The 12,198-nt window shown below is 40.2% G+C and overlaps 1 protein-coding gene and 1 pseudogene across 1 annotated transcript; both read right to left on the bottom strand.

Annotated features, from left to right (window-relative positions):
* LOC146474882 (uncharacterized) overlaps positions 1–997 on the bottom strand; it is a 1,793-nt pseudogene extending 796 nt beyond the window's left edge.
* Positions 998–9,028: 8,031 nt separating this feature from the next.
* On the bottom strand, positions 9,029–11,927 carry LOC146474881 (uncharacterized). The gene has a single exon (XM_085116652.1). The coding sequence runs from the start codon at positions 11,885–11,887 to the stop codon at positions 9,035–9,037; it is 2,853 nt and encodes a 950-aa protein (XP_084972778.1). The 5' UTR covers positions 11,888–11,927; the 3' UTR covers positions 9,029–9,034.
* Positions 11,928–12,198: the final 271 nt, after the last annotated feature.

Genomic DNA, 12,198 nt, shown 5'->3' with positions numbered 1-12,198 from the left:
TGTGACTGGACTGTTGTTCCTCGTTCGCTCTGTCACAGTACTTTAAAGCCAACAAATTTAGCACTTCGTCTGACAGGTACCTCTGCCCACACAAAAGTGACAGCTCCTGTGATGTAATCTTGTAACTTCCATAAGATGCTAGCCAGGTACCTTGCAGATTCCATCTGTCGAAGAGTGCATGTGCCACTTCCGGTTCAAACAGTGCATTTTCAAACGATTTACTTATCCATTGCTTTTCAAATGAGCCCTCTGCACGAAGACGCTTCAGGCGGTGAAATCTTTGCAAATTTCTGATCCCATTGATGTCGAAAACACCATACGATGGAATTCTAACAGACCCTTGACCTAGCTATTCCTCTGACGTTCTTAATTCTCTGTCGATGTCTTCAAGCACAGAGTGAGGCGGCAGTGTCTTTACTGTTATGGAATCTGTCAGCTTACTTTGATTGGCAGACAGAGTAAATGATGTTAGCGTGCCGTCTACATCAGGGAAGGTTGCCTCAGCCAGCATTCGGCGAGGATACCTGAAGTTATCATCGCGACGCAGTACTTTGGAAAAGATTTCAATGCCCTGTGGTATTTCTTCTGTAGGAATATTGTCCACGTTTATTACAGAAGTAGTGTCTCTCTTGATTTCAGGCAACGGAGCACTGTATCCCTTTTCATCTGACTTCTCTGATGTCTCCAGTGAAGGTAACTGTGTCTCATCTGATGAGTTGTCGTCGAGATCAACACTTGACGGTAAAGTGGAACGGAAAGTCTTCCCCTTGTTTCTTGCCTTGCTTTTCTCTTTTGTCTTTCTTGCTCTCTTCTTACTGTTTAACTTACATTTTTTGGTGCACACTTGTTTCTCCGTAATAGAGGACGTTTTTCTACTCTTGCTTCGAAATTCTTGTACAGCATCAGCATCAGTCTCTCTTGATTTCAGGCAACGGAGCACTGTATCCCTTCTCATCCGACTTCTCTGATGTCTCCAGTGAAAGTAACTGTGTCTCATCTGATGAGCTGCTACTATATGTGGTATCCCAGCTGCAAGACTATTGGCCTGTCCAGCGAGAGAGTTAAGTGCAGCCTTTCTTTTCTGGTGATACTTACTCCATCAGTTCTTTATATGGTTCTCCTTCAGGGGTTGAATGCCATGCTGTTTCATTACTTCCCTGACATCCTCTGGTTTAGCACGAATACCACTTGTTGCTTGGCGGTCATAAAACTTGATCATTTTTTTTTCTGAGCCATGGTAAATAGCAGTGGCTTTGCTCCACCCTTTTTTATAGCAAAGCCCTCTTTTGGCTGTCGTTCTGTATGGGGATACTCTGCAACTGGACTCTTATTAACTGGCTGCAAGGGCACTGGTGCATGCTGTATGAAGTGCACACTGTATGGTTCTCTAGTTTCACCATCACTTTGGTTTCCTGCAGTTGTGGCTTTGTGTGATACATCTTTGACTGTGCTCCAGTGGCACCTGCTACTGGCACGCTCTCCCTGACAAGGACTGAAGCTGTTATTTGGTTTTACTCAGGGTCTTTCCAACTCCGACTAATGAGCGACAAACAATGCCACCAGAAAATTCACCATCAACAGGACAGGAAAAACTGCCAAACAATGATATGTCTTTCAGAGTTTTTGGGTGCTTTCTTTTGGTCAATTAACAACTTGAAGCAGGAGGTGTTCTTTGTACTCTGCAAATATGCCAAAAAACGTTGGCTCTGACAACTGGACACTGATGGAACACAGCTGCTATCAAAGGATTTATACTGAACTAGATTAAAGTGCCAATAACTTAATTTTTTCTCACACTTGAAAATGCGGGCAGTTTTCAATTTGAACAAATGCAAAAAACTATTTTCAAAATCTTTTAATTTTGCTGCCATTTTGGTTCATCAATAGTCTTTGTCTGCTATCAAATGTAGATTCAGAAAAGAACATAGGTTATGGGCTCTTTAAGAGCAGAAACAGCTGAAGACATCTTCCAATTGTTGCACAACTAAATAAAAAAAATAAATTTAAACTAATTAATTTCTTGTATGCCTACCCAGGTGTTTTAAAATGAATGTAGTAAAGAATACTGTACATATATGTTTCTTGAAGATGCCTAAATAAAATCCATTAAAATCATTTTTAAAAGGATGATTTGAGGTTATCTCTATCAAAAAAACTCCAGAACATTTCATATACATGTAGTATGTTATAGTAGCCAATTATAGATGCTCTTACCCCTTTCAGCTCTCCAAGCTGTTCACCACTTTGTAAGTTGTTCCCGACACTGACCCATTGGACAATTTTGTGGCTGATGTGTGCAAAATGTGTGTCTAGCACTGTTTTGCCCTCGCCTGCCTCAAAGTTATCGTATTCAACAAGTGACAAGTTGAAGGACTGATTTACTTCAGCCAGGTACAGAAGCAGTCCAGTGTTATGATAGTGCGGGCCATTATTGGTAGTCACAAAATAAAAATTGTTGGAACTCCATTATCACATGAAAACGATCGTGCTGTTAACATTGGGTTCTTTAATAAAGAGTGAAATGACAGTAATAGTAATCTGGTTACACTAATCACAAACGATTTTAATTAAAAACCTGCTGAATCACATTTAATATCTCATAAAACAAATGCATTCAAATACCTTTTAGATCAAGATCAGAGTAGTTCTGAATCTAACATTACAGTGAATGGTATAGTTGATTTCAATGAATCCCCCCATCGAAATAAAAAGGTTTATGATATAGTGCTAACAAGGGATGCTGGCACTAATAATTACCGATCTAGAATAGGGTTCAATCTTGATCCTCAAGATATTGAAACATTTACATTGATATTTGAATTTTACCCACCAGAAAGGACGAACATCTATTAACATGTCAGGCTACTACAGCTTATATACACTCGCAGGTGCAACAAGATTTTTCGGATTATTCCAAAGTATTGGTGCAAATTAATAGCAGTAAAGACACACAAGATTATATTTATTTCACCATACACGGCACAGTAACAGCAACACCAGTGCAAGGTTATCTAATTGTTTATGGTGTAAAGGATTGGTCTGGCAGTGTTGATTCTGGGGTTTATGATAATATCAATGACCAAATGTTTGAGTATAAAAATGGAGATATGCAAATGAAAACCGATCTTGACATGGATAATAAAAGAATTAGAAATCTCAATGCTGTTGACAATGTCTTCGAATATAATAATAATCATTTGAATTTCAATGCCTTTATTAATATGCAAAATAAAACCATTTGTAATTTAGGGATCCCACGAAACAATAGTGACACAGTATCTCCGGGATATAGATGCTCATAATACGTATTCACAATTTTTTTGGTGTTATAAATTCTAGTGGGATATTCACCATTGAAAATATTGAATTTTACTTTATTAATACCATAAAAATTAAAAGTGTCAAAATAATACACAATGCCAACGATCGTTATCGAAATGATACTTTCACCATAGATGGTAGCAAACCAGGAGATCGGTTTCCACGAAAATATAATTATCAGTTCAGTTACAGTCATGATTCAGCAGTTATTGATATAACCTCTAATTTCCAATCGATTAGGGAAATGAAGCTTCGAAATGGTAATTCATATCGTTTCGTCATTCGTTATAAGTCTTTTTTAATCTAAATTAATAATATAAGCCATATGTTGAAGATGATAATGGAAAGCATATTTTGGATGAAAAAGGGTGGTAAAATAGAATATACCGTAACTTATGAATATTATACAGCCCCACACATTTCAAGGGAACCAATATATGTTAACGATGACGGACACCTGGATACTGAACACAGACACCTGGTGATAAAAGATGGAGTTGACGCTGATCATGCTGTGTCAAAGGGTCAACTTGATAGTATGAAAACCCAGATAATGACTCAAGTAAATCAAGCTGTTACTGAAGCCATTGATCAACTTAAAACTCAAACAAGTGCTTTGATCATACAATTCATAAACCAAGAAATCAGAAGCAGAATCGGTAGACACATAATGAATATACCAAAAACTAATTACAAATCAATTAAATTACTTGATATAGACGACATAGATGGTGTAGATGATTTAAAAAATGTGATAATATTGAACGTGTTTATTAAGCGAAAGGACAGGAATCATCATTCAAAAAGTGATTGCATTTACAAATTTGGAATTCTTTTACAATTCCGATAGGTCTGCATATTATACATATTTCGATAGTCATCCAAACAATTGGAACATGTCATGTATGATTGAATATCTGATAATACCAAAAATACAAGGTGTAGATAATAGCGAATAATATAATTTATATACACGATGAAAGATATTATAAGATATGTTGAATATTTTTTGAAGGAGACGAAAAAAACCCACCAGGATGTTAATGAGGTCATTCTAAAATCAGCTTTAGTCTACCAATTTTTGTATAACAAACATTTTAACACTATTACGACGATAGTTGACGTTCTTAAATTGAATGGTTTATTGGGTCCAGGTAACGGTTGTATAACATGAGCTTTTGAGAGAGTGTTCGGTTGGATAAATGTTTTATATTCACATAGCATATTACACAACGCATTTGGAAGATTCTATAACAACCATGAATTAGATAGAGGATACTTCTATGTATCTGACAAGTCATATGAATTTATGAAAGAGAGTCCTCTTTGTGGTCAATTAGCTGGAATAATTTATTGTATTGTGAATAAGATAATTATTTAATTGAACCATATAGTATGAGGAACATATTTGACTGGAATCATATATCTGAAAAACTGAAAGACGAACAAGTAGAAGAAGTGAAATCCTATTACCATTCATATCATAGGAAATGTGGGCTGACAAAGCAACTCACTCTCTATTGTATTTGCAACTGGTGGAATTACTTCTACGATAGCAACATCCGGTGTGACACTAGTAGCTGTATCAACCGTATCTCTGCTTATTCAGGGATGGATGAAGGATAAAAACATCGATCTTAAGATACAGAATTGCATTTATGCCTATCAGAGCTACCAACATCTTCTCAATTTGATTAAAGATATGATGAGATCGGGTGATTTTCAACCAACCAATCTGTACACAAGTATGAACAATGTGGACAACTACGTATGTATAACAGCCCCATTGTCGATAAAAATCTGTCTAAATACAATAAGATTCTCACCTGTCAATAATTGATTGAATCTTATTACTGATTAATGTTTAAATGTTGCCCCAGTATTGTTTATCATACCGTTGTCATTTTGGATTTTCACATCCTAACAATATGGCTCGATTTTGGTTGTATGTTCCATCGATAAATTATTACAAAATAGACATATCGCATATTCCATAGTCTTAATTTGATTGTGAATATCCTCATTGCAAAACATCCTTCCCTATATTATGTAGTGATATTCTTTTAAGTAGTTATATTTATGTGTACTGTCACATTACGTCACGCCACAGCCGTGGCGTTTTTTGGCGAACATTATTCAATCCCACTGACTTGCTTCAACGATAACAGATATCTGTAATTGACACTGAGACGGCAATACAACTAATCCGTAAACTTTATTGGTCTTGCGCTGGAATTCGAACGCATCTACTCTTGAAATTGAAATTCTGGCAAAGGCCAAGAACGGTGAATTGTTAAAGAGTTGAGTTGATGATGGTGATGGTTCAAAAATGTTTTCCAGAACACAGCCAAAAAATGAATCGAGTGTAGAAGGATGAGAAGTCTTGTGAAAATTGATCTGACGAAGAGCATTGACAACAAGAAAATTATATTGAGTTGTTGAGGCACCAAAAACCTTAGGTACACTTTAGGTACGCGGGCGAGAATGAGACCCCACGTTGCTCACTGAATCTTCCGGATGAATATCATTATCTGCGCTTTCATGGCTTGTTCGGACTGCATTTGCCAACCATTCATCCAACATTACTTAAAAGGTGTCGATCCGTCTACATTCTGTCTCATAATAATCTTGTGAATCCTCAAGGTCATCTTCGTTGCTTAGAAGAGCGTGGTACGCAGTTCTAAAGCTTTCGACAATCCTTCGGAATTCATGCGCTTTGGAAGACATTGCCTCAACTGATGGCACTTGGGACATCCGCAAATTAATTTCATCAATTTTTGTGGTTTCAGCTTTTACAAAGCTGGAACCTACATTGTCATCGTGTAGTGTAAGTAAGTAAGAAAGTAAGTAAGTAAGTCCATTTTCTGTAAAGGTTCGGAATGCCGAAGGTTCACCTGACAGATTGATGAGATCTCAGTCGGATTTGTTCGTACGGAAGATACTTGTATTCAATTCAAAATGGCTGCCGCATCTCTCATCCGTGGATTTTCAAGGTGGCAGTTTGTGGTTCTTGGAAGGAAAACACAAGTTTTCAATACAGTAAATCAAAAGAACAACTTCTAAGGAACACTCGGCTGCTTAAAAAGAGGAAACCAGTGAGTTCATAGCGAAGAAATTCCTGTTTGAGATTGTGTCAAGGCGAAACATGTGCGATCACAAACAAGATCTGCCAATCATCACATGAGCTGTAGACTAAATACTACAGGTTTGAATGTGAGTTTTACCGTGCTTTATGTCAAATTGATCGATTTGTTATATTTCAAATAGCTTTGGCGAAATTTTCGTAAAACGTACTCAGTTTAATAGTCTAGTGACTCGCAATTTGCTTGGATTGGTCGCCTATGTAACTTTACTCGAGGCGAAAATTGAACGAATTTGCTTTTCAGGCGTGGACACAGGTCTGCCTGAATAAATTTTTCAATTAAGAAAGCTAATTGTCTGTTTATCTGTGTGTCTTGGTTCACGGAATTTCCTCACCATGCGATCTTAATTAAACCATAGGAGAGCCAAACCATATCTATTACTGACCCTGTGTATAAAAGTGTAAACAAACCGAAATCCTCCAGCGCATACCAAATTCGCCCGTATGACAACACGATCAAATTACGCTGCACAATTTTGCCATTGATTAGAGCAGTTCATTAACCCCTCTGAATTTTATACAACGTTGCTTTTCTACTGCAATATTCTACAAAAATAAAGCAGTAGCCACATGCAGTCATAGACTGCCTTTCATTTACAATGATTTTGTGTTGTTTTGCATTGCGGAAAGACAGAATCAGAACTCTCGAGCAATATATCGGTTACTTAGCTTCTAAAAGTTTCTGTTGGATTTTGGACAGTTTCTCAGAGTTTTCAAACAACTGAAAATAGTGATCGCTGAATCAAAGTGTTTGTTTGGCTGCCATGGTCGAGAAACTTGTGCAGGCAGTCTGTTTGTGTGGTGTAAATGCTGTTTGGAACTTGGGACTTAATATATATTCACACGACACGATCGGTTGAAATTTTAATGGAGATGTTAAAGTCGCCTTTTACCATTATGTTGAAATAAAGTTTCAAGGAAATGTTGAATGAGTCACGCATAGTGTTTTTTTGCCATTCCGAACCATAGAAACCTTTCTTTGGCGAGTTTATTGTTACCGGCCGAAGGGCTGAAGGCCGGTACAAGAGAGAAGGAGAACAAGGCAGGCAAGTTAAGTCGTCTACAAATTTGCAACCCCATTAACATATAACATTCATAAACGCACATCACATAAAAGCAGACAAAAAAACCTACAGTAAATGTAACAGCCACATATAATTTATTGATCTTTGAAGAGATTCCCTTTCATTTTCTTACAATGACTTTTTTCGGGGTTACTCAAATACAAGCAATAACTTTTCAATATGGTAGCTGAAACCACATGCACTCCTTCGAGTGCCTATTTTCTTGGTAATGCTACCTTTCGTAGCTCGCCTGCCTCTGCAAAGTCGTAGTAAGTTCTTGCTCTGTACTCCTTTTTGATCGAGCGTAACATTTGGTTGAACTTGACGACGAGTAGCGGTATCCTCTGTTGTGTCGATTCCTTCATCCATGGTTGACCACGATCAAAGCAATGAACAGGCTCTCGATGGGATGAGAATCCAATCTAACATTTTCGAACATTGTAATTGACACTGAGACGGCAATACAACTAATCGGTAAACTTTATTGGTCTTGTGCTGGAATTCGAACGCGTGTACTCTTGAAATTGAAATTCTGGCGAAGGCCAAGAGTGGTGAATTGTTGAAGTGTTGAGTAAATGATGATGATGGTGATGGTTCGAAAATGTATTCCAGAATACAGTCAAAAAATGAATTGAGCGTAGAAGGATGACAAGTCTTGTGACACACACGTTTGGCCAGAATTTTGTGGAAAGGTGTCCTGGAGCCTCTTACGCATGTGTGTACCAACCTTAAAATCTCAAAAGAAAGCAATGTCCTAATCCAAGTGATAGTAATGTGGTTCCTCATTCTTTTCTGAGAGCCTCTCAGCTAGGTGTTTGAGAAAGCAATTGCAGTCGGCTCCCATCCCACCATTGGTTCCAAAAATAATAATAATAATAATAATAATAATAATAATAATAATAATAATAATAATAATAATAATAATAATAATAACAATAATAGGAATTTGTATAGTGCTAAAACTATAAACAATATTCAGAAGCACTTTATATAAGTTAAATTCTATACTAATTTAAAATATTGGAAGGCACTAAACATTAAAACTATTGAAACAAACTAAAAGGTTTCCTAAATAAAAATGTTTTAGGTTGCTTTTTAAAAATGGGGAGGCTACTACTCGTTCTTATCATTATTAATAAATTAACCATCTAAATAATCTAAATTCAATTTGCTGGCAAATGTTTCAAAACTCGTGCAGTTTTGAGTAATGAATAAATCAATCAACAAAGGAGAAATCAATTTTTCTCTGAGTTAGAACCAGCTTCTAGTTACCAAGGATGATGTCGGTTACTAAGGCTTATCCGCAAAATGAAACTCACCATTATTAAGAATTACTAGGTTAATGTACCCGCATAGCAACTCAGCTCCTTGTTTTCCTCTTTCTGCTGTTTCTTTCTTCCTTTTCTGGCCTTAATTGACTGAATGGACTTGTAAAGAACTTTGAACTGATTTTCAATTTCCCCTTGCTTTTGGTTCCAGAAATGTCTGCGGTCTTCCATCTCCTTGCTTATGCCTCTGGATTCCTCGAGGAACATAGGGCCGCAACGACACTCCTCCAACGCACTCGGTTTTGGCTCGTCCTCTTCAGTTCGGCCCACGACATTCCGGTAGACTTCGTCTCGGCTTCAATGCTTCTCCGCCAGGTCTGCTTCGGGCGACCAACTTTGCGCTTCCCCTGTGGATTCCAGTCTAAAGCCTGTCTGGTGATGTTGGTTTCAGGCTTCCGCAAAGTATGGCCAATCCAGCTCCATTTTCTCTTCTTGATTTCAGTCTCCATTGGGGTCTGATTTGTTGTTGCCCACAGCTGTTCGTTGGAGATAGTCTCTGGCCATCTGATGTTGAGGATGTTTCTGAGGCATCTGTTGGTAAAAGTCTGAAGTTTGTGGGTGCTGGTCTTGGTCACTCTCCACGTTTCTGAGCCATAAAGCAGGACTGACTTCACGTTGGTGTTGAAAATGCGGATCTTGTTGCGGAGTGAGAGGGCTGTTGATCTCCAGATTGGTCTCAAGGTGTTGAAGGCGTGTCTGGCTTTGTTGATTCGGCACTTGATGTCTTCGTCTGTCCCCCCGTCTTTACTCACGACGCTGCCCAGGTAAACAAACTTGTCAACTTCTTTGATGTTCTCTTGGTTTAGCTGTAGTGGATCTTGCTGCTTGTTGTTCACTCTCATGGCCTCAGTCTTTCCAATGTTGATTTGGAGTCCAGTCTTTACTGCTTCTTCTGCCACACGACAGAGCTTCTCTTGTGCGTCTTGATGCCTATGGGAGAGAAGGCTGATGTCGTCTGCGAAGTCCAAGTCCTCCAGCTGTCTAGTAAAAGTCCACTGGATACCTGTCCTCCGGCCTGCTGTAGACTGTCGCATAACCCAGTCAACCACCATCAGGAAAATCGTCGGTGAGAGTAGACAACCCTGACGTACGCCGGTATGCACGGTGAATGGTTCCGTCAGTTTCCCGTCGTGGATCACTTGACAGGTGGCGTCTTCGTACATCTGCTGTATGATGGTGACAAACTTTGGTGGAAATCCATAATGGTACATCAGTTTCCAGATGACGTCTCGATTAACACTGTCAAACGCCTTCTGGAAGTCCACGAAAACTGTGTACAGGGGGGTCTGCCACTCCAGGGACTGTTCGATGATGATCCGTAAGGTTGCGATGTGGTCCGTGCATGAGCGGTTTTGTCGAAATCCTGCCTGTTCGTCCCGGAGTTTCTTGTCTAAGGCGGTTTTCAGTCTCTCTAGGATGATTCTGCTCAGTACTTTGCCCGGTATAGAAAGCAGCATAATTCCCCTCCAGTTGTTGCATTGTGAGAGGTCCCCTTTCTTTGGTAGCTTCACTAGGTGTCCTCGTTTCCAGTCCTCTGGAACTTGTTCCTCTTCCCAGATCTTGGTGAGTAGGGGTTGCAGCATGTCGGTTGAGGTCTGGACGTCAGCCTTGAGGGCTTCAGGTGGTATTCCGTCCGGTCCTGCTGCCTTGCCTGACTTGAGGGACTTGATGGCCTTGGTGATCTCTGTCTTGCTGGGAGGGTTGGTGTTGATGTCTAGGAGCTCAGTTGCTGGTGGGATGTCTGGTGGGGTGGGTGGTGCTGGTCTGTTGAGTGTCTCCTTGAAATGCTCGGCCCACCTTGCTCTCTGCTCTTCCTCTGTCGCGATGGCATTCCCGTTCTTGTCTTTCACAGGACGACTTGGGTTGCTGTTCTTTCCAGAGAGTGTCCTGGTGATCTCGTACAGTCGCTTCATGTTGCGCTGATATGCTGCAGTCTCTGCCTCTTCAGTGAGCTCCTCTATGAACTTTCTCTTGTCGCTCCTTGCGCTGCGCTTCACCTCCTTGTTTGTCTCCCAGTATCGCCTCTGCAGTTCTTGTTTCTCTGCTTGGTCCTGCGTCTGGTTGATCAGGTCTTTCAGTTTCTTCCTCTCTGTGATGATGGCCCAGGTGTCTGTTGTCAGCCACTCCTTGTGTTGCCTTGTTTTCTTCCCCAGGACTGTCGTGCATGTTGCCTTCCAGGTCTCTCGGAGGCTGCTCCATTGCTCTTCTATTGTCTCTTCTTGTAGGTTTGTAAGTACACTGAACTTGTTTCTCAGTTCTATCTTGAACTCCTCTGTCTTTGCCTTTTCCTTCAGAGTGCGGACGTTGAACTTGAAGGCCGGTCTTCCTGCCTGATCTCTGTAGGCTTTCAGCTTTACTCTCACAACTGCTACAACCAGGTGATGGTCTGATGCTGCATCTGCGCCGCGCTTCACTCTCACGTCGTGTAGACTCCGTCTCCACTTTCGCCCGATGGTGATGTGGTCAATCTGGTTCTCTGTTCTGCCATCTGGGGAAATCCACGTGGTCTTGTGGATGGTCTTGTGTGGAAATAGAGTTCCTCCAATGACCAGGTCGTTGAAGGTGCAGAACTCGGTGAATATCTCTCCGTTCTCGTTTTGCTCTCCTGTGCCGTGTCTTCCCATAGTCAGCTCTCTGTCTGTGTTGTCCGTGCCTACTTTGGAGTTCAGGTCTCCCATCAGGATCTTCATGTCTCTTTTTGGTGCTCTGTCTATGACTGCTTGGATCTGGTCGTAAAACTCTTCTTTCTCCTCCATGTCTGCCGTGTTGGTGGGGGCATAACACTGGAAGATGGTGACTTTTCTGCCTTTTGAGTTGAATCTTGCTGTGAGGATCCTTGGTGACACAGGTTCCCAGGACAGAAGTGCTTGCGTTGCCTCAGGTGTCATCAGCAGCGCTATTCCGTACATGTGTGGTTGTCCTTCTTCTTGCCCCGAGTAGATGATGGTGTCTCCACTCGTAAGTCGTGTTCTTCCACTTCCATTCCACCGTGTCTCACACAGGCCTAGGATTTTCAGGTTGTAGCGGTGCATCTCTCTACACACTTGTGCACTCTTGCCTGTCTCGTATAGGGTTCGGATCCATCTCTCCTTGCCAACAGCTTAACATTTGAGACAAACATGAGAAAAATTTGTTTTAAAGAGACTAACTGAAGAAACTTTTAAGCTCACTGGGTTACGTTAATCATTTCCTGATGTACAGTGTATTGCATCCTCCAATATAAGCAACAGAAATCCATTTAGCATGAAGAAGATGGAACTAATGTAAAGTTAGGACACTTCTTGACAGTGACTGACTTAAATTCTTAACTTAACTACACATATAGGGGTTGCATGAGCATGAC

The sequence above is a fragment of the Pavona decussata genome, unplaced genomic scaffold (genome assembly GCF_977016875.1).
Source record: "Pavona decussata unplaced genomic scaffold, jaPavDecu1.1 SCAFFOLD_87, whole genome shotgun sequence".
NCBI classification, from domain to species: domain Eukaryota; kingdom Metazoa; phylum Cnidaria; class Anthozoa; order Scleractinia; family Agariciidae; genus Pavona; species Pavona decussata.
Note: the sequence above shows the minus strand (reverse complement) of the source record. Positions and strands in the feature narration are given on the sequence as shown.